The sequence below is a fragment of the Physeter macrocephalus genome, chromosome 10 (genome assembly GCF_002837175.3).
Source record: "Physeter macrocephalus isolate SW-GA chromosome 10, ASM283717v5, whole genome shotgun sequence".
Lineage (NCBI taxonomy): Eukaryota > Metazoa > Chordata > Mammalia > Artiodactyla > Physeteridae > Physeter > Physeter macrocephalus.
This window is the reverse complement of record NC_041223.1, coordinates 10465250-10488797: the sequence shown is the minus strand read 5'-3', so window position 1 is coordinate 10488797 and position 23548 is coordinate 10465250. Positions and strand designations below refer to the sequence as shown.

Sequence of the window (23548 nt, the reverse complement as noted above, 5' to 3'; positions counted from 1 at the left end):
AAAAGCATACATATGTAATGCATTTTAGAATATATGTATAAACACAGATACACAAAACAGACATATTTATATTTGCATATGAAAAACTTTAAAAATTCAACTTATGTGGTATAATCATATAATTCGTATGTATTTGAATATATAAAGGAAGACAATCCAGGACAAAGTGTCAAAGAGGCACACTAACAAAGATGTAGTATTCTCTTGGCAAAGACTGATGAATGATTTGGCATGAGTTTACCTTACGGTTCTGTTATTCTCTCTTACATATGATGATATAACTCTTGTTTTCCAGTTGTTTGCAATTTGTTGAATGCAAATTTGTGGTTTCTACACTCTATAATGACCCTTGGGTGTGCACCTGATTCCCCTTCCCCCAGTCACCAGTTTTTCACATCTATCATTTTCTATTTAGTCATGTAACATATTTACACTAGTTCAAGCAAACAAAAATAACCACTGCAGTTGAAATAAACTAAAATAGCCTTTATGGAAAGCTAAAGAATGAGATGATTTTAGAAAGCTACATTCTACCAAAATCATATATATCATTTCAGCTAGCAGGACTTCTTGAAAGCTCTGGTTTCAAGTGCTTTCTCTCCATGAAAACTGAGTCCACACTAGTACACTAGTACAACTGAGCTATTGTTCAGGTTAAGAAGTCCTGCTTTTGAAGATATTCAAGATGTTACCAGGTGACAAATTCACATTAATAAAAACATTTAAAGCATCAAAAAGTGATAGAATAATGGATAGTATTTTTTTAAAAAACAAAGCGTGAAACGTTTTTGCTCTAGGATTAGATTTGACGGATTTATATCATTATTGATTTTATGTTTATTAAATATAACATGTATTTTTTAGTTTTGTTTCACATCACTTAGAAATGAACCCATATCAAGAGGGTTAATCGTGCACATAACCTCTGAAATAGGGGGAAAGGCATCATACAGATTTATGAAGACAAGAGATAAACCTTAGCTATTATGCCGCCAATATTTAAATTTCCACCTGCAAGTTGTTGGGAGCATAAGGCACCACTCTACATATTTGAGGACGTTCCCTTCAGAGAGAAGACAGACAAGTGCATTGCAGGAAAAATGCTCCTTTGGGACTACTTCGTGTTTTCATTGATAAGCCTACGTACACACATAAGATGCCTTAAAAAAAAGTTATATCAACGTTATCTTTGGGCAGGTGCAGTCAATAATAAGCATATATTGAGTACCTGCTGTGTACAGGGCACAGCGCTCCTGGAATGTGCTAACCTTCACTTAAACTCTCCTAATTCTGCAGTTTGAAGTAGTTGTGGGAAATACGCTGATGGCCCGAAATCAAGGGAGAGAGGCTAACATTCTGAAAAATTACATAACTCTTGGGAGAGGCAGTACTTTTGCACAGATTGCCCAAATATTTTCTTTCTCCGCCGGCTCCTCGTAACCTTTGAGGCCACGGACAACTTTGTTCCTCAGCCCTTCTCCCTCTTTTGTCTGCTCGTCAGACTCGTTTTCCACCTTTGTATCGGGCCTTTTAGACGTGAAAACAAACACGCGAACGCCCGGTTGGCAAGGAGACGGAGGCACGAGGGGAAAGTGCAGGCTCCAGTTGCCCCACGCCGCCGCCGCGCTCCGAGCGCCTGCGGCGCCGCCCGAGCCCCCAGCCCGGGGCCGCTGGTGCCCGCGAGGGTGCGCCCGGGCGGGCGCAGGGCCCGGCGGGCGGGCGGCGGCGGCGGCGGCGGCTGCGGCCCGGGCCGAGTCCAGTCCGCGTTTTGCGAGTGCGCGCGAGTAATCAGAGAGAAGTGGATAATAGTTGCTCGGGCTCGCTCGGCTCCCTCTCATGCCATGCTGGGCCCGATAGGCTCAGTCAGTCGTGTATTTACCCATATCCGGGTTAGAGAGGAAAAGAGAAAAGTTTCATTTAAACCTGAACTAAAAACTTTCACCATGAAATCACACAGCGAGAACAGGCCCAGACCGTAAGGCGTGACTCCCGGTTCGGCTCCGGCGGGGCCTGTGGAGGGGGAGGGGGCTCGCTCGATTCCCGTCGGGGCGTGTGGATGCGCACAGGAGGGGCTGCTGACTAAAAAGTGGGTTTTATTGTCTCCCCCCCCGCCCCCCGCCCGGCCTCGCCACGCCGCGGCGATCATGGCCGCGCGGGCAGCAGCGGCGGCGGCGGCGGCGCGGGCGCGGGCTGGCAGCGGCGAGCGGCGGGCGCCCCCCGGGCCGCGGCCGGCGCCCGGGGCCCGGGACCTGGAGGCGGGGGCGCGCGGCGCGGCGGCGGCGGCACCGGGACCCATGCCGGGGGGCGGCGGCGACGGCAGCGGCCTGAATAACGTGCACCACCACCCCCCGCACCCCCGTCACGAACTGAACATGGCCCATAACGCGAGCGCGGCGGCTACCGCCGCCGCCAGCGCTAACAGCGCCAAGAGCGGCGGCTCCGAGGCGGCTCTCAAGGAGGGTGGAAGCGCCGCCGCGCTGTCCTCCTCCTCCTCCTCCTCCGCGGCGGCGTCCTCCTCTTCCTCCTCGGCGGGCCCGGGCTCGGCCATGGAGACGGGGCTGCTCCCCAACCACAAACTGAAAACCGTTGGCGAAGCCCCCGCCGCACCGCCCCACCAGCAGCACCACCACCACCACCATGCCCACCACCTGCACCACCATGCCCACCACCTCCACCGCCACCACCACGCACTACAACAGCAGCTAAGCCAGTTCCAGCAGCAGCAGCAGCAGCGGCAGCAGCATCCCGTCTCCAACAACAGTCTCAGCGGCGCGGGCAGTGGCACGGCTCAGCCCGGTCCCGCCATGGAGCAGCCGCAACATGGAGGGGCCAAGGACAGTGCCGGGGGCAGCCAGGCCGACCCCCCGGGCCAGCCTCTGCTGAGCCAGCCGGGCGACGAGGACGACACGCCGCCCAAGATGGGGGAGCCGGCGGGCGGCCGCTACGAGCAGCCGGGCCTGGGCGCCCTGGGCGCGCAGCAGCAGCCGGTCGCCGTGCCTGGGGGCGTCGGCGGCGGCGGCGGCGGCGGCGGCGGCGGTGGCGGCTGCGGCCCGGCGGCCGTCTCGGAGTTTAATAATTACTATGGCAGTGCTGCCCCAGCTAGCGGCGGCCCCGGCGGCCGCGCTGGGCCTTGCTTTGATCAACATGGCGGACAACAAAGCCCCGGGATGGGGATGATGCACTCCGCCTCAGCTGCCGCCGGAGCCCCCAACAGCATGGACCCCCTGCAGAACTCCCACGAAGGGTACCCCAACAGCCAGTACAACCATTATCCGGGCTACAGCCGGCCCAGCGCGGGCGGCGGCGGCGGCGGTGGAGGAGGAGGAGGAGGAGGAGGAGGAGGCAGCGGAGGAGGAGGAGGAGGAGGAGGAGCAGGAGCGGGAGCTGTGGCGGCGGCGGCCGCGGCGGCGGCGGCAGCAGCAGCAGGAGGCGGCGGCGGCGGCGGCTATGGGGGCTCGTCCTCGGGGTACGGGGTGCTGAGCTCCCCCCGGCAGCAGGGCGGCGGCATGATGATGGGCCCCGGGGGCGGCGGGGCCGCGAGCCTCAGCAAGGCGGCCGCCGGCGCGGCGGCGGGGGGCTTCCAGCGCTTCGCCGGGCAGAACCAGCACCCGTCGGGGGCCACCCCGACCCTCAACCAGCTGCTCACCTCGCCCAGCCCCATGATGAGGAGCTACGGCGGCAGCTACCCGGACTACAGCAGCCCCAGCGCGCCGCCGCCGCCGCCGCCGTCGCAGCCCCAGTCCCAGGCGGCGGCGGCGGGGGCGGCGGCGGGCGGCCAGCAGGCGGCCGCGGGCATGGGCTTGGGCAAGGACATGGGCGCCCAGTACGCCGCTGCCAGCCCGGCCTGGGCGGCCGCGCAACAAAGGAGCCACCCGGCGATGAGCCCCGGCACCCCCGGCCCGACCATGGGCAGATCCCAGGTAACCCCCGCGCCGGCCGGGCCTGCTTCCGCCGCGGCGGCCTCGCCGCGCGCCGCGAGCCCTAGTTTCTTTCTTTCCGCGTACTTTTTCTGCGTCTTCTGCCGGGGGAGGCGGGGGCGAGGCGCCCAAAGCCATTTTAACTCGCGGCTGCCTCCCTCCGAGGCCGGGCGGCGCACAGGGTCGGACTGCGCGGCGCGGGGGCCGGGGCCTGGGGAGGGGGTCTCTCCGAGGCCCGGGACGCGCGCCGCGATTGCCGGTCGCCGGGCACCCGCCTCGCCACCCCGCCCCGGGCGCCGAGCCGCGCGTGCGGGAGTCGGGGCCCGCGCCGCGGGGAAGCCGTGTGGGCGCTGGGGACCGTTCGGGCAGCTCTTTCAACAAAACAGGCGCTCCCGGCCAGTAGGGTCTGGGGAGGAATATTGACCCCCTTGTCTCGGTTAGCGCCAACAATGAGCGAGAACTGGGAAAAGAATGAGGAACTTTGTCCTCCCTCCGGCCACACTGCATTGCCTTTTAGCTCACAAGGTGAAGGCAGGAAAAATAGGTTAGCTTTGTGGCAGCCTGGTGTGTGTTTCGTAGTTGTGCCTACAGCCATTCGGGGATATTCGATGCGGGCTTTTGGAGTTTGAGCTTTTAGTAGCAGCAGTAGTACCCACGTTTACAACGATGTGGAGCTTAAAAAATCCAAAAATATATCGATCCATTTCTAAGAATAGCCGGGAAATCCATTATTTGGCTTGCAGGCTCCTTGAAAGGAGTCACCTTCGACAGATAGGCTGTGTTAAAGGAACACATTCCGGTTGAATTGAACTTATTTTGATCGTGGATTAGGCGTACATTTTATTCAGCGAACCCAGGGAAGTAGCAGACCAGTGCAAATTGATCTTTTTGGATCGGATTTATTTGGATTTTTAATTTCCTGTCACCCAAGTCTTGCAGCGTTGTTAGGAAGTGTCCTGCACTCTTGCTGTTTCTTGCTCGTAGGCTGAGCCTAAAGACTTGACTTGATCTCCTTTGCAAGGTTTGGAATTTGAATTGTGGAGGTAAACTGGCTGTAATAGTCTCCAGACAGCTGCCTCTGAGTTGACATCTAATCTGCCATCTGATTGGCTCCCCTCTCACCATTGGGCATTTAGCACTGCTGATGTAAATAGAAGTGCTGAGCAGTACAGTCACAAAAATTCTTGCCACAAATAATAACTGAGCTCTATTACAAGCAGATGTAAGGTTGACTATTATTTAAAGCTTAAATTATTATACATCATAGTTATTAATAAGAGGATTAAATACATAAAAACATTGTGTTGGTGTCCAGGATTGGGCATTTACAAAATTCAGCTCTTTGACAGTCTCAGCATGGCCATTCACTTCAATTGTAGGGTGAGGATATGGCAATTGAAAAATAATTAAACCAAGAATTTTACTAATTTTTGGATTTGTAAAGCTTTTATAAAAGTACCCTTTATGGATTAAACCATGGAAAAAATTTGAATTATGTCATCACATGTGGTTTAATGTAAAATTAAAATTTATAGCATCAAAAATGTCAAGATTCTGATATCCAACAATATCTTTTAGTAGTATTTAATTAGCTTTATGAGAAGATTAAGTCTATAGTTCTAGTAAGTTGTGTTTTAACAATTCTGATTGTTTTAAACTGTTGGTGGATGAGGAGTTTTAGTTAGAATTGACATTATGTTTAAGAAAACATGAAGTGAGGAAGCTATATAATAATTTTTGCAGACAGCAGTTAGTTAAAAGGAAAGAAATGGATGTTCTTGCGAAATTTTAAAAATCATTTTACATTTGCTTCTGCTTTGGAAGCAAATGCCCCAGGAATCTTTTTTTTCCCTCTTGATTATTTTGCTAGGTTAGGTAATGTGAACCTTATTTGAACTGCTCACACAATGTTTTAGGGCAACTATATTACATGCAAGTTGTGCTGGGTATGTTTCTTCCAAATAAGTTTTCTTTCATAGACATTACAATTTTTTAAACTTTCATAGCATTAAAATATGTTAGAAAGGAATAATGGCAGTTGTAATATATATTTTTACTCAGCTCATTTATTTTAGGAAGGTGTATTTTAATAATAACCATATCTTAGATGAGAGACTTCTCAGAGTGAATGCAGTACTGAATTTAACAGATAATCATGTGAGTCCCAGGCTGAGGACGTTGGTGTCCACTCCTTTCTAATCTTTAGTTAGTGGAATTTTACTTTTAATAATAATATGTTTTCCTACTCTTCATAGAAAACTTGGGATTTCAATTTTTATTTTTTGATTTGTACAGGTAAAAACATAGAAAAACCTTGTGTAAATAAACCCATGTTATTTTAAAAAGATTTGCTTTGTCAACTTCCTTTTAAAGGGACAGTTTAGAATTCACGTCTCTGTAAACTAGAAACCAGGATGATAGAGGCAGATGTAGGTCGGTGTTGCTTTACGGTATTTTTTCGTAATGGAACCGATCATTTTAAGTATTTTGTTTTCTTGGAATGAGAGTGAATCCATTATGTCCTCAGTATGACCCTTGGGAACAGCTTTTTTATTTTTGAGGGGGAAGAGAAATGATGGGCATGTGACCTAGATTCACAGATTTCTTTTAGGTACCTTCCCGTTTAACATGTGGAATGTGTCTCTTTTTTATATTTTTTCTTTCTGGAAGGCTGGTATTATTTAATATTTGTTGTGACAATTATCCTAAGGAACAGTCGTTTGTCCAGAATATTAAATTACTACATAACTATAGGTCATGAAATAGTATTAAATTTTCTTGTGGCTTTTAACACATTTAGTTTCATTTTTGATTTTAGGAATGGTTTACATTGGGTGGCAAATGTTTTTGTAATTGAGAACAAAACATATGCGTATATTGTAACGGGAGGGTCTTTTAAAAAAGCGAAATAAGGCATTTTACGATAGTTTGTTAGTGGGTTTCTGTGAGGTAAAGTATTCAGATAAAGCAATCTCAAAAGAAATACTGAGGTCTGCTCACGTAACTAAGATTTTATGATGTCCACATTTGTGCTGAATTTCATTAATGCTATTTTAACTTTAGTTTTATATAATATAATACAATGTAATTTTTTAAAAGCTTTGTTTACCATTAAAAGAAAAGTGATTAGCTGACTTACAAAGCAGGAAGTTACAGGCTGGTTCCTGATTACCTTAAAATTTGTTTAAGATACATTATAGCACTCCCCATTCCCACCCCCCCCAGTGCATCTTACCCTGTGTGATATGTTAAATCTTGTAAACAAATATTTGTGGCCTAAATTGGTATATTTGCCAAGGTATGGCTGGCCAGCTGCTCCATCGTCAGAAGAGGTGGAATTGACAACTGTGTTTCATAGAAAAGGCCTACCATTTAAAAAACAAAGAAAATATAACAAAAATGTCTATAGTTGTCTGATTTTCTGTATTACTTGGAATGAAATTATGCATAGCTTAAAATTGTTTTCATTGGTGATCTTGATTTCTGTGTACTTAGTTTTGGCAATTTGTTGTTGTTGTTTTTTAATGGCAACTACTCTGTAAGACAGCTATCACTTAAATTTACGTTTATATTAACACAAAATCGATAAGTATATTCCAGGGAGCAACATATTCTTACCTTGCATCTATGATGAGAAACCCTATTCCCTCGTTTTCCTTTGGTTTTGTTTTTTATCTATATTTAGGAATGAATTTTTGGCAAAGCTTTTTATACTTGTTCCATTTTTCCCATGCCATGTTGTATCAGAAGTATTAGAATTGTGTTGTGGATATGGAAATATTCCAAATCACACTTAAACAATTGTAGTAATGAACAAGCCTCTAAATATTGTTTTCTTTCATTAGAACTAAGAGAGTAACATCTTCACTCTGGTATAAAAATAGTATTAATTCTGGCTTGAGGACTGGTTTAAAAAATGTAAGACAATGTAGAGGAAGTCTCTTAATATAAAACTCACTTTTATTAGACATAGACACATTTTAAAGAAAACAGGTGTAACAGAATGTGGTTGAATTTTCGGTTCTATTTCTTATTAATGGACTTTATTACTTTATAATTTGGAGCAGGGTGTATCTAAAACAATGATTTCTGATGTAATAGTAACTTACTTATTTCCCTAGGATAAATACCAGTGTGACAGGCAAACCAAAAAGATGATCATTTCATTTATTTAACCCCATCCTCTCCTAGGAAGAAAGTAGTTTCGTTTAAAGTTTTTGGGGGTTCTATGAAATTTTGCTACTTATGTTGAAAACTGACTTGGAAATGTAAATTTTGGATGTATTGGCCTAGGAAAATATATTAGCTTTTTGCCTAGTGTCCTAAATTGAGAGGTTTTTCTTCCTACTCTACAGGAGACTCTACTGCTCAGTTAATGGATCTGTGTGCTTTGATCCATATTTGAGGAAAAGGAACTAGAATTTCACTTGTGTCACTTTCATTTTGGGCTGTGTGTAGATGTATAAATTTGAGTCTTATATTTGTGTTTGAAAGAACTCTTGTGTGTTACTTAAAACAACAGATTTATGGAGGCTCAAAACGAGTATTAATAAAACTCAAGTTCCATGAATATTTTTGCAATATTTAGATTTTCAAAATGGATATTACAAAAATTTATGACATTTTACAATCTTCTTTATACTTAAGGACCACATCCATGTCCTAGGCCTTGTTGGAATTGGGTAGATTTTGATCATATGCCTTTTCAGAGGTGTCCTTTCTTTATCAGGATATTGGTGCAGATTCTCTGTGGCTATGTAAAGGAGAGTTGCACAGTTGCTGTGTATGCATGCTTGAGGCTGAGGAATCCCAAGTCCTTGTTCCCTGTGGTGTTGTGGGAAACTACCAGGCAAAACTGCTCATCCACCAAGGGTATATTTATGTAGATGTAGAACTATTACACAGTATTGCTTTTTCCAGTTTGGAGGCTGTTTATGTAAGACTTAAGTGGCCCTTTTTGGTTTAATTGAGTGGTTGAGTGAATTAATTTTGATCTAAAATCTTGGTATATGTTAGTGACTTTTTCTCCTAGAAATCTGATGAAAAGAAAATGATTTAGATATAATTACCTAAGTATCATTTATTGTCCACTTATTTTGCCTTATGCCATTGGAATGAATGGAATTGTTGATACATGTATACAATAGTGTAAACCGTTCATGTTAATTGAATGACTGAGTGAATTTATCAAAGTAAAATATGTGTTTCCACAGTAAATTTTCAACAAATATGTTCTATTTTCAATGTCTTTAACTTGGAGTAATTCTAAGAAAACTGTTTCCTTAGATTTACTTAATTGAATAGGAAGGATCCAGTAGCCAGTTTTTTTAAAACCACTTCTGAATGGGTCAATGCCAAGGATATTAGAAGGCTACTGAGTTTGACAGGTGAACTAATGATGAAATTGATTTGTTTCTTGAATGATATTTATTGCTAGGAAAGAGGCGAAAACCTTAAAATCTTAAGCATGTCTGATTTACCCATAGACTCTCTTATTTTTGGTAGATGGCAGCAGAATCTGGAGTACATCTGTCACAGCAAGGCAGTCCTTTTGAATTGAACTAGATTTGGCCTCTTTAACTACATTCTGTAGGATGCACTTCTCAGTCTCCTTGAGCCTTGATGAAAGATGAAACTTGAGAATCAGACGAGAAGTCATTCCTTATTAGGTGACTCTGGAAGGGAAGCCATATTTGATGAAATCCAGGAGAAAATTCTAGGCCATGTTTTTTTTCTTCTGTATGGGATGCTAAAAAAGTTATATATATGTGTGTTTTTTTGATTGTGGCAAAATATACATAACATAAAATTTACCAGTTTAGGTGTAAAGCTCAGTGGCGTTAAGTACATTCACATTGTGCGCACCCCATCCATTTCCAGGACATTTTCACCCTCCCAAATTGAGATTAAAAAAAAAATGTTTTTCTTCCCTTTCTTCATGTCAGAATTTAAAATAGTTAGTTATTAACATGTAAGTAAAATAAGCTTATTTTTATAACCGTTAATCTTGCCACTTCATAGTTTATGAGTAAATCCTTCCTCAGAGGGACACTAATGGTGTTTTTGGTTTGTTTTTAGTTCATTACTTCCAATTCTAACTTTAGGGTCGTCTTCCCAGGTTTTGTCAGTTTGGAAATGTGCGTTGTGTAGGTTAGTTGTTTCATTGTCAGTTATGTCATTAACAGCTGAAAAGCAGCTTTTTGAAGGCTTTCTGTTTAAAGGTTTGAGGTACTTTGTTGAGAGAAGTCTGGGACTTTGTTAAATAATAGGAAATGGAAATGAATCGTTAGCATGATCATTTTCCCCTTATTTCTCATCTTTTGCATTTTTAGCCTCTTTAAAAAATTATTGGTTTTATCTTTCTACTATTAGTGGAAATCAATTGTAATGATAATTTTTTTAAAAAGTGTATTTTAAGTTTTGGGGCATCTCACCCTGCCAACCCAGAGCAAACAACCAATCCACGTGATGCTGTGTCCTTTTTCATAGTGTTCTGTGCCCCAAATTTATGCTTCCCCCCTCATGTTTTTAATTTGTAGTCCTCTGTAAAAATTCTTTGCAGGTGGAAAAATTCCTAAATTAAGATGATTGGTCTCTTAATTAAATTTTCAAGGCAGCTGCAAAGGGATACTTCTTGGAATCTGGTTAGTCTTCCTCGTGAACAGGCTTTTTGTGTGTAAAATATTGGGATCGTATTTTAGTTACTATTGATGCTGATATGCAGTCACATCTTTATATGACCGGTTATGTACTTTAATACCAGATTCCATAGAGGGCACAGAGAAAATGAACTGTGATTTAAGAGCTTGTGCCGGGAAGCAACAATTACTTCTTAAAGTGTAAACATTTAGCATTTGTGTATGCTGTGAGGTGTATGTTAGGTAACTATCTACTCCAGACTATCAGTTGGCAAATATTTATTGAGCACCCATTTTCTTAATCAGCCGTGTGCCAGACCCAGATGATAGCCAGGGCGTGGGGATCGTTGCTGCTCCCGTGTGCGGTTCAGGCCAGAGACATCCTGCCAAAGCCTGCTCTCCCTGTACCTGGGCTTGGTATTTTTGGCATGGTCGTTGACTCAGAGCTGGCTCATTTAAACAAAGTGCAAACAGCAACCATGTGGGTCAGCAGTCTTCTTGGGTAGGGGAGTAGATTTTGGCAAAACAAATAATTGTAGATTGTTGTGATATAGTTGAGGTGAGCTAGTGACTCTCCCATTGGTACCAATCAATTGCTGGCTTGGTGCCAGAGCAAAATAGAGATCTACTACAGAAAATGATAACTAAAAGAAGGAAAATATGATCTCTCTGAAATTTATGTAGAGTGGTTCTTTTTCTTTTTCTCAGTTTTCTACATTATACAGGCTCTTGGGAAAAAAGTTAAAACAGTCTGCTCAGATTTAGGAAGATACTTAGATTGCTAGAGTATTTTTGGTAACTGTTTAAATAATGTATGCTGGCTGAGGAGTAAATTCAGCTACTGCTTCTGGGTCCTGAAATAAACCTTTCAGAAAGCAAGGCATTGGTGATTAGTGGAGGATGTTCCAGAATTCTTAGTATCTCCTGTTTCTTTTTGTGATGAGTATCTGAGAAATGAAACCACTCACCATACTTCATAGTCTAATTTTGAAATGCTTGGTAATTCTAGAATTTGTCTAGAATTTGGCATATAATTTCTGAAATTTTAAGAAGCAAATTTTAAGATTCAGTGACCATGTATTTATATATACAAGCTATAAACCCATTTTACTATCCTTTAATGTATCTGCTTCCTGTTTGTATTTTTAATAAGTTTACTTTACCCAATGAATTATAACTGACCTTGGAAATAGAAATGTAAAACATTGCTACTGCTGAGTAAGTATCTTTCTGAAGAAGCAGACGAATTCCTAAGGGAGCTGACATGCTCGTTGTATATTAGTTTATTTCTGTGATTATGAGGATTTATGAGAGAATATGAATATATTGCCCGGTATCCTGATGTAAGGGAAAGATGGTGGGCCTGGAGTTGGGCAGACCTTTTGATTGATTTGTCGGCTTCAGTGCTCTTTTCTCTGAGATCTGGCAGGGGCTCAGCTTTCTTATCTGTACTGTGGCCTGCTGGGCGGGGTTGTCGCTGAGGTCATCTCTGTAAATCCTGTAGCATCCTTACATGGCACCTCTTTCCCCACCTGTCTATCCACTGGTGCAGTGAAGCGGGCCTGGGTTCTCCTCCTCTTCCTGGCCCTGCTGCGCTTCAGGGTGTGGTTGAGGACAGGTCCCTGCCTCCATCAGGGAGTGACCCCTGGTCCCTCCCAGCTGCAGAATTCTGTGCAGCTTTGAATTTAAAAGAAAATACACTGCCTAATCAGTTATGCACCACTGAATATCTTATTAAACTACACTAGATCCCAGACATGTTCAGAGAATATCAACTGAGACCTGTGCAGATGTATAGATTTTGTGAATTCCACTGTAATTTCCCTCAGAAATGTAGTTATGTACTGATTGGGACTCTTTTTTTTTTTTTTTTTGTGGTATGCGGGCCTTCCTCTGTCGTGGCCTCTCCCGTTGTGGAGCACAGGCTCCGGAATGTGGGATCTTCCCATACCGGGGCGCGAACCCGGTTCCCCTGCATCGGCAGGTGGACGCGCAACCACTGCGCCACCAGGGAAGCCCCCTGATTGGGACTCTTGTAAACAGTTACATGAATTGGTTTTGGTTTACCAATGGAGCCTATGGGGAACTGATGCCATAGGAACTAAGCCACTGACCCATTCAATATTCCATCCTGTGTATTAGTAAGTTCTGTTCTCGGGCCAAGAGTCATTCCTTTCTTCGGCCTCTTAAACCTTTCCACTTTCATGATCTGCAAAAACGACTGGCCTTTTAGGGGAAGTACTTTTTGCAAAGGAACAAAGTTTCAAAACTTTAAAAATAGGCTTCTTTGAGCTTCTGGGTGGTAGACTTTGGTCTCTCATTAGTTAAGTAACTTGCTTCTGTATCTGCTTCAACTTCACTGAATATATGGTTCAGATCTGGTCCTTAGCAAGATTATAATTTCCTCTACATATCATGGAAGTTTAGGTCTGCTCTCAAACCGGCAAAACAGGGAATGTAAAACCTGAGAATGCCAAGGGCTTGTCTCAAATATGTAGAGAAGAACAGTTTTTCTTTTTTATGCTAAGATGTTTAAAAGTATCACGGACAAAATTTAATTCTGTTATGAACAAATACTTACCGAGCACCACTTGGTGCTAAGATACACAGAGTAAATATAACATATGATCCATAATTTTCCCTGTTGAATTATCATAGACTCCTGGTGTTTTTACAAAGTGGAAATTAAAATGAATGGCTACATTATTCTTCTGCAGTTCTATGCAGAAGAACTATATCCATCAAAGTGCATCATCTAACAATTTGAAGAGTAGATGATAATGTATCCAAACTGAAAATTTCCTGATGAGTGTTATTATACATTTCACTAATTTATGTGGAAGGTCAGTGTACTTGAAGGTTGTTCTTAGGTGCTGTGACATTGATGAGAAAGTGATCTTAATTTGGATTTTATTTTGGGTATCATACAGTGATTTTTCTCCTAAAGAAATGACTTTGTAATATCAGTATCATGAAGGATTTACATTTACCTTCACTGTATCGAACAGCCTTCGAAATGTCAGGGCTTTGGGACTATAGATTTATGTCAGTGTAGCGAGACCTGGAGCATCAGGCAGATGTTTGTGGAGAGCCTACTGTGTGCTTGGCCATTTGTTGGATGATGGATCCCTTGATGAGAAGTCCTGCCCTTTGACTAATTGACGGTGCAGAGACTAAGGACAGGTAGGCATGCTGCACAATGCAGTGTAAACAGTTTAGGTGGGACAAGTTTAGATGTTAGGGGGACACCTCACAGAGACTGGGGTGGGGTAGGAGTAGGAAGACTGTGTAGTACAGCAGGTCGAATAAGCTAAGACCGGGCTGAAGAGCAGAAGTTGACCACGTGAAGAGGCTTGGGGATTAAAGCAAAGGCAAAGGCAAGAGCTGAAGGTGTGCAGGTTAGAGAACCTGAAGGCTGGGCATTTACTACCTGTGTGACCCTGGGCAAGTCGCTTCCCCTCTCTGAGGTTTGTAGCTTCCTCATTTCAAAGGGATGGGAAAGAATACTTAACTCATGGAATTCTTGTGAGAAGTAGATTTGATAAAGTACTGGTATACTACCTGGCAAGGAAAGGGATGTGTGATAAGGAATTGAAATGAGTTAGGTGTGGTTCTGTATTAGTTAATTTAACAAGTTAATTTAACAGCCTATTAGTCTTTCCTCTCAGAACAAATAGGTTAATATTCAAAGCTTATTTCGAATCCAGACAGTGTCAGTTTTTATTGCCCGGTATGTCTTTATCTTGCCAGGTGTTTAGGAAAAGTTATGGAGCAATTTATCACATTTCTAAAATGTCTCTTGTGTTTTCCAATTTTTTTTTAACAGTCATGTTTTTTAACTGGTAAGGAAAAATAAATTCAGAAGATCAATAATTAGAACATTTAATTTCACCACCATCAACAAACATTTAGTGACCTTGCTGTGTAGTGACCTTGGTGTAGTGACCTACAGGGACACTGTATTAGATAAAAAGATATCCAGAGAATATTGGAAAATTGTTAAACATCGTGGTGTTCATTGTTTAGCGTAGAGGAATATTCTTAGATTGCTAAGTGAACATTGGCAATTAAAATAAATATAGACAGTTTGTGGAATATTTTTATTTAACTTACTGTTCCATTTAATTAGAAATATGGATTGAATAACTCTGACCTCATAAGCAATCTAAAATTCGAGTTGAAGGAAATTGGTGGTAGGCAGACAGTTTGCAAGTTGATGAGATGGGTCTTTTGCTTCCAATTAATTTTTGCTGTATACTAAACAAGTCGTTTATTATTGTTAACTGCTGAAAGTTTTTTAAATTGTAGTAATGTTTGTAACGATGTTGCTGGGTTTGAAACCCTTCCTTTTCCCCACTCTTGGTGCCAACTCCCTTTCACTTCATTTGTCTGGATAGAGACAACTCAGGAAATGCCATGCCACCAGCAGGCAGAGAGAGGCGTGCCTCATGAACGGCTTGGTTTCTCCCCTGGTATCCATTATTTGTGGCAAGACTGTCCTTTCTCCTCCATTGAGGTGTTTGTCAGAAGTATGAGCACTTTAAAGCAGGAGTGTTTTACTTTTATTCAACCATTCGTTAGTGAAAATAGGATGTGAAAAGCAATTTTGTGTTTTGTCTTTTACCGTGCATTAAGTTCCTGTAATTTTCCATATTGCTGTATTATTAGTGAAGAGAGAGGAGAATGGAGGGAGAAGATGAATTTTATTTAAGACAGTTATACTCAGATAACTTGAAGGAATGTGCTTTTTTAGTGTAAATACCTTTTCTTGGTGTTTCACGGTTCTTTGAAAAACTGATGCAAAAAAGTTGTAATCAGCTATTAAGATATTTGAGCCAACTGGTCGTCAATACGTTGAAGTTTTATTCTCGGTGCATCTGGAAATTTTATATAAACGCATTTTGTGAAGAGGGAGATGTGCTAGCCTGGCTAAACTGGTGAAGCTGAAATCTGAATTTGATTTGCATATGTGGTATTTTTTAGGGACTCTCAAAGTTTCGCACATGAAATAAACTAGGTAGTGTGTATGGCATCACATGATCAAAATATTTTTCCCCTTGCTGCTGCCAGAAGCTATCTATTGCTTTTCAACAATCTTACTTGTTGGGCAGCATGCCAAGATGTTTAAGACAACCCCTTACGTGAGCTGTTCCATTCTTAACTTCTTTGACTGAAGTGCCGTGACCTTCACATATGTAGATTAGCCATGTGCTCTGTGAATTGAAACTTGCTGCCTCAGGAAGAAAGGGTTTTTCTTTTTATTCCACTGGGAATTTGACAGCCATTCATCCCTGACCTGGGCAGAGGTAATGCAAGGAAATTGGATTCAAATGGAACGTGGACAGATAGCACAGAGAGGCAGGCAAGCTTACCTCCTTGTCGAGGATGAAACTATCTGTGGTGTGGATAATGTGTTGATGTGAAGGATCTGAGAAGCAATAGGTACACGGGGCGGGGGCGACGGGGTAGGGAGAGAGAAATCAGTGTAGAAGTTCCAGAACAATGTCTTTTTAAAAAAGGAAAGCATCATTATGGGCATTTCTAATTAGTTTTGACTCCACTCTTTCTCTCCTAACCTAAATTTTTGAAATCTTTTTTAAATTTTTGTTTATTCCTTAATACTACTCGAGAATTAAATAATTTTAATATTGTGGGCAAGCATGGGCTTAAATACATTTAATTTAGACGAGTCTTTCAAAAGTAGAAGTCACTAAGAGGTTGGGGAGATGAATGTATCACCCGTGTCTGGAGGAATCAGCGTGTTTGTCTTGGCCTTACAGAATCTTGAAAGGAATTGATAGTCATGGGCATAGCTTTACTCATGTGAGAGTCCTTACTCAGTTTTGTAATGATTAATAAAAGTAATGAACAGTGAATTTGGGGATTTTTATGAGACAAAACTAGATTTAAAGAATGTTTACCTTTGCTCTGTTAGTAAACGTACTTGAAATTAAAGTAAAATTCAGTCTAAATAATAGTTGTGACACTTGATTAGGTTGCTGTGATAGTGTTGAGAAGGAAAGTTCTTATAAGAATCCTGCAACTGAAGTGGCACTCCAGCCAGTTTCTTAGAAGGAGGGGATGATGAGGGCAGTCTGAAATTTATGAGCGCTTTTGTGTGGCTTTCAGAGCCCAGCCTTTCCTGTGTACATTAGGGCTTGTGAAATATTATGGGTCAGAGCATCCGTTATGGGCTCTGTGGGAGGCCTTGTTGATGCCCAGCTCTCTCTGTGGGGTGCAGAAGAGGACGTCTGTGTGGGGAACAAGCTTAATGGATACAGTAGACTAAGAGGGAAGGAAAATTATCCTTAACTTGAGGAAGACTTGTTTCTTTACCATATGAGGATTAACAAAAAAATTGGAAAAAGTACCTGGTCATGATCACGCAGAACATGGGGCCTTTCCTGGATTTCTGTTAACGTAGCAGACGTTAGGAGTGACGGTCCAGAGGTGGCAGGACTGATGTCTGACCGACATCTGTACGTGCAGTTGGAAAGATGGAGCAGCGGGTGCACCCGCAGAATCACATTAATGCCAGGGTGGAGGTGAGGAGGAATGGCCTGCCCCCTGAAGACAGGGTAATTCTGCCATTGGAGGAGGAGCGGGGCAGGCACGTGACTGAGGTCCGAGCCGACAAGTGCGAGTGGCCTTCCTGGGGAGCGGCCAGCTGGGTGCAGACGAGGCAGGAAAAATGGCTAGGTGGTAGTGAGTCAGCACCCAAACCTTGAGTGATTTTTCCTTTTTTTAAAGGGTGACCTGTGTAAGACTGTAGTGTGGCGACACATGAAGCTCTTACAAATAAACTGCTTTCCATTCTCCGCCTCCCAAATAGAGAAAGGCAGATTCAGAGAAAAATTTTTAGAAGAGTCCTAAATAATAGTGAGCTACTGAGATCACTCCTCTTACTGAACACCGACTCTGTGTGCCAGGCACACTGCACGGAGTAATTGCAGTCCTCTCAGCAGTCTTGCCAGACAAGTGTCCCTATTTCCTAGACAAGTAAACTGGTAGAATTAAGAAAGTTCTTCAATACCCAGGTCCGTCTGATGCTCAGGCCGACATCCTCTCCGCTCAAGGAGTGGCTCTCAAACCTGGTTGCCTGTCAGATTCACCCAGGGAGGAGGTGGGCAGGGTCCCCAGGCCCCTACCCCGGGATTCAGATGCTCAGGCTGTGGAATGGCCTGTATGCCTACCTTTCTGCCACCCACAGAGGTCGTTGACAAGCTAGAGGTAAAGTTTAAATGAATAGACTTTGTGTAGCCATTAAGACATGCAGAGTTACGTTCTTGTAATTGAGCTTTTGGTGTATTTTAGCCCCATAGTCATACCAGACAAAGGAGAGGAAAGAATCTGCTCCAAGGGCATGGAGGTGACTATTGGATTTTTCTGATAGTGTCACTGAACATTAATTTACATCCGCCTGTTGGGGGAAACTGTCCCATGATCTGGGTCACTGCTTTAAGTTGAGTTGTCAGGGGAGGCTGTGAAACAGTCTGTTGATGTTTCAAGAGGAGCACAGGTTCTCATCTGTTTGGGGTTATTATTTGCATGTGGCTGTAACTGAAGTTTCTGGGATGGGGAGGCGATGGACCAGCATGTAGAACAGTGTCTACTAATATGTGCTTAATAAATATTTTTGGATGAGAGAATGGATGAATGTACTGGACAGAATCTCAAGCTCACTTGGTGTTAGGAGTCCAGAAATCTGTAAGTCCAAGAATGTAGAGGAGAGGACAAGTGACAATCAGGGACCAGAAGATTGGAGAGAAGGGAGGATACGGGCAACTGGAAGAGAGAATTTCAGAGTGAAAAATCAGCAAAATAAAAGTGAATGTCATTATATGCCCAGAGTGAACTCCTGTGGTGGTAAAAGTTGTAAGACAAACCCCCAAATTAGCATATCTTAATCAGGGTGTTAATGTACAGTTAAAAGAACAAATGTAAGGCAGAAAAATCCTCTAATTCTTTGGTGAGGTCATTTCATGACATTATAGTCATGATTATTTCCTTTTTTGCTGTTGCCACATGGCGCTTCTGGAGTTGAGTCAGTGGCTCTGGGAAGATATGAAGAGCACTCCGTCACTGGAACAAGTCACGTTCCTCATTTTAATTTGCTGCCTACTTAGCTGAGGAACTTCTAGGCTGGCCAGGCCAAAGGACGTTGGGGTAGGTCCTGAGACCCTTTTAGTCTTTTCTCTTGCTAATTATGTCTAGTGGTAAGGTACAGTACTGGGAAATTTCCCTTTTATGTCCCCACCTATTTTTCTCTTCTAATTTGTCAATCAAACCAAATCTCACAGCTTTGAAAAAAAAATCAATTTGGCTCATAACCTTGTTTTAGACAAGTGATGCAAGTTAAATTCCACTTAACCAATGCTGCAGAAGTATTTGAGCATTAGGAAAGTTCACAGTACTGGCTCTGTTCATGTCTGTTTCCTGGGTTTTGAGCTTGTGTTTCCCTCACCTTCTGCTTGATCCTAAATTTGAGGCTGAGAATATTTACAAATGACCTACCTCCACAATGCTGTTTTTAGCTTAGAATTAAATGAAGGCTTTCCTGTCTCGTTTCCTATTTTCTAATGATATTTGATTTTGTTTTATTCTTTATAATAATATATCACTACTAGAGTAATCATGGATTTACAGTTTTTGAAGTTAATGCTGACTGTACCTAATCCATCTCAAGCAAATGAATTAACAGCCTATTTGCAGGAACCCACAGAAGGACAAAAACAAAGCAAAACTGGTGGCCTGTTGTTTAGGCCTGTTGCCATGTGTTACAGGCACGTCTTTTTCTCTAAGACCTGACCTTTAATTTTGTTTGGTTCTTCAAACTTCTGAAGGGATGGGTGCAGCCACATTTTAATCTTGTTTGTTATGATATAAGGTATGTCTTGCCTAGAAAGCTGACACCTGTCTACCTGTGCTAGTCCTTTCAGAGAATTTCTGCAGGAATGTATCATTCACCTAGCGCTGTGGTTTTCAACAGTGCAGCCTTAACATTCTGAAACAGCTGAGAAAGCCCTAAGAAAATACCTGTCAAAATGCTCATGAACTTAACTCTGTCAGAGAAGAATAAAGCCGTTGCCTCCTTTTTCAGGCTTAGATGATAGTTACTTTGTTCCCCTTGGTAACTTTCCTTTTGGCCATATTATAAGTACAAAGTGGAGAAGTTAGTCGAGCAGCTGTGGGGAGCAGCTTCGAAGTGAGGCACCCGTGGAAGCAGACAGGTGAGATGCCACAAGTTCTGCCAAAACACAGGGAGGAAACAAGCTGTGCTGGCTGGTCCCTTGTGACCTTCTGAGGGAATCGGGGGAGAAGCAGGTCAAGCCTTACATGCCTTGCATCTTTGAGAGCCTCGGACACCAGTCTGCAGGAGAGACAGTGAGTCAGTGATATGGGGACATTTTGAGGGGTACTTTCCATACCCCAAAAGACCCTGCGAAAGAAGAGTGGGAAGCCAGCGTTGGAGCAGGTGGAAGACCTAAGTTGATCGCCAGCTCCTGTGCTACTTTATGTGCATACTTGACTCATTTGGCAAATAGCTATTGCTATCTATCTAGATACTGATACCTATTTAGCACCTACTGTGTGACAATAGTGTTAGGTGCTGGGGAATAAAACAATGAATAAAACCCAGGCCCTGCTTTCATAGGGTCTACCTTCCAGTGAAATTTAAATTTATCCTAGAGATAGGGGAACCACGTGTCTGCAGGGCGGTGGTAGCTTTTGTGGTAGGATGACCAGCAGCACAGGGGAGTGCAGAAGAATCGAACATTTTCATAGGAATGAGGCTATATAAGAATATATATAAAAATCAGTTTGTAAAGGAGCCATCGTGGTTCCTTCTGTAGTCTCTTACAAATGCTTGGCACGCACCCCTTGTATCACAGGGCAGTGATCAAACGTAGCATTTTCACTGTCAGTGGTTGAAATGGCCCAGGGCAGCCCCTGTGCTGTCTTCATTCCCTCCAAGCTGGGAGGAAGAGGTGGTGCAAACCCAGAGTTCTGGATCTGACTCCACAGGGAGAAATCACATGGGATGGTAACTTTTTGAAGGTGTTCAGTTGCTTTTGAATCATCCTGTATATTTAGTAACAGGCTGTGGTTTTGGACATGTTGGGTTTGAGATGTGTTCCAAACAGCTAAATGGAGATGCTTGTAGGCAGATAGAAAATAGGGATCTGGAGTAGAAGAGGGTGATCTGGGCCCGGAAAATAAATGTGGGTTCTCAGCATGGGGTGTCAGTTGAGAGTGGGGTTCATGAGATTGCCCTTGGGAGCACGTGTGTGAAGAGGGGGGTGCTAAGGACTTTTAGGGGGCATTAGTATTGAAGGAATGAAAAGGAGCCAGCCAAAGAGTTGTAAAAGGAGGTGGAATATGTGGGGCAAGCTCCACAGAAGCCACGGAGGACAGAGGTTTCTGGAAGAAGGACCTGCACAGCTGTGGTAAGCACTGAGGAATGGTTAGGTGAGAGTGGGAGATGGCATCTGGGTCATTTGGTCATTGGTGACCTCTGGAAGAGCAGTGAGGACGGGGGCAGGCAGGAGGCTGAGGGGTGAATGGGGAATGAGAAAGAGGCTTCGAGATGGTTGGGAGACGGGTGGGGTTGTTTTGTTTGTTTAAAAATTGGGAAAAAAATTAACTGGAAGAGAGGTAGAGAAGTCACATTTGCTGTGCTGCCTTCTTTGTGCCCAGGAGCTGTGCTGGGTGCTCCTGAAATGTCAGTTGACCTTTTTCCTCTCCCAGTGGACCGGGCACTGCTCTGCTGGGGACAGGAGGGCCGTCCTCTTCCTTGTATCCCCAGTGCCCGATGCATCCTCACTGGCGGGACTCAATGTTTGCGTATTGAGGGCCACACATGTTGCACAAGGCCTCGGATTTAATCCTTGCAACATGACTACGTGACAGGTTTTGCCATCCTCATCTTATAGATTCTAAGGAAACGTAGGATCAGAGGGGCACGTGTACTTTGACCAAGGGCATCAAGTGTTGGCCCAGGAGTTGAACCTGAGTCAAGTTCACGCGAAGCCCATGCTGCCCTGCTCTTTGTTAAGGGTGGAGGGTATTTCATTAGAGTTGTAGGCTGAGGGGAAGGAGCCACATTTTTATAAAGATTATTTACAGACATTTTCAGAAAATAAGTTCTGTGATGTGTTGAGCTGCCAGTGTATTTTGGGTGCTTCTGCTACCTTTGGTAAGCTGGGCTGTGAACATGAAGTAGTGAGTCAGCTGGTATGATGGAGACATCTTGGATGTGTGGAGAGACCTCTTAAAACAGAGGTGATTGCATTTGGGAAATGAGCTGTGGCTTTGGCAGTCATCTTAGGCGAAGGCAGTGGTCAGAAGGAGTATAAGTTGTTCAACGTTTTCTCGTTATTCCGTCTGAAAACTTGTGTTTGAGGGCTGGCATTCAGGATTGGCAGCTAAAAATTCTGAAACAGTTTGCTCTGTGTGTATAAGTTATTCTCTGATGTTAAAATTGTTACTGTAAGACAGGTATATGTTTTCTACCACATACTTGTGACACTGTTCTTTAAATTACAACTCACATACGCATCGCCTTTTGAGTATTACAGATTATAGGTCAGAATCCCGCCTGGTGCCTAAAACCTCAAAGGGAGCCTCATTTGTTTTTCCATTGTACTGAAATATTAAGTATTGAATAATTAGTTATACATGCTTTGTTGAACAGTTACTAGGTGTCAAGCACTGTGCTAAGAACCATATATGCATTATCTGTGGATTTGGTAGTATCGTATACATTTTACAAATGCATAAACGAAGGCACAATCTAGATACGCTTAAGGCACATATCTAGGAAGTGGCGGAGGCTTAGCGCGAACCCGTACATCTGTCTCCATTGCCTTCTCAGATACTGTGCTGTCTGTATTTGCTGGCATGCGTAGTATGTAGTAGTTACTGTAACATGTAGTTACTGGCATGCGTAGATTTAGGTGAGTGGCCTGAATTTATATTTTGGAAGCTGTCATTATAGTAGCAGTTTTTTTCTTTTTGCATTCACATCATTTGATATTCTATGAGGATATTGAAAAAGTTGATGAAGAAAGATACCTCCTTTCCATAGATCAGATATTATTTGGTTAGAGAGATAGAGAAAATAGAATCTTCCAAGAAGCCGCACAGTAAGTGGTAGGAGTCCCAGCCACCGGGTGAGACTGGAGGAGTTGTGTCCTTGGTGTCCGAGACTGGGACTCCCTCCTTTCCCTGTGGCAGACATTTTTCTTATCCATGTCCCTTCTGCCCCACCAGTAAGGAAGCAGATTTGAACTCGTGTATTTCTTTTTTGATGAGAATGTGAAGGGGATCTTTATACTTGGTTTAGCTTTCATTACCATTCCCCCTTCCAAAAGAGAAAACTCAGCATCGGGATGCATAATATGACTGAAGGATCTTTTTTCCAGCAGACAGCCTTTTTAGCATTAAAAGTACTCTACAGAACTGCTCTGTCCAGTTTGGTAGCCAGTAGCCACATGTGGCTATTAAAATTAGTTAAAATTAAATAAAATTAAAAATTTAGTTCTGCAGTTGGACTAGTCACAATTTGAGTGCTTAAAAGCAAATACAGCACAGCATAGAACATTCCCATCATTGCAGAAAGTTTTATTGGCCACTGCTGCTCTAGAGACTGGTTGCATCTTGTAATTTTTAAAACGATTTAAACATATGATCACTGTGCACTGCTCTTAGTAGGTACAAAACGTGAGTTGAATTTTGGATGGCTATAAATAGGAAAGGGTCTGTATAATCATTTTCGAAACTATCTTTGTCATCAACAGTACAGATGTATTGTGATGATCTAAAATTAAAAGGAATAATGAAAAATCCGATGAAACAATATTAGAAGAAAGAATTTCTTTGTTTTGGAGTGTTCTGCCCAGGCTTCTACCAAGTTTTCTGAGGACCATAGGCCAGGGAGGGCATCTGTGTCATCCACTGTTTTTGTTTTTTTTTTTTTTTGCGGTACGCAGG

At 43.2% G+C, this 23548-nt stretch overlaps 1 protein-coding gene across 4 annotated transcripts in view; it reads left to right on the top strand.

The window, feature by feature from the left end:
- Window positions 1–2144: 2144 nt before the first annotated feature.
- Window positions 2145–23548, top strand: part of ARID1B (AT-rich interaction domain 1B) — a 455213-nt gene continuing 433809 nt past the window's right edge. For 3 of the 4 annotated variants that reach the window (XM_055087421.1, XM_055087420.1, XM_024122605.3), the window contains exon 1: window positions 2373–3920. In XM_055087421.1, coding sequence (XP_054943396.1) covers window positions 2373–3920 — 1548 coding nt within the window. Of the gene's footprint in view, window positions 3921–23548 lie in introns of all 4 variants that reach the window. The other variant, XM_024122602.3, reaches the window with a different exon arrangement.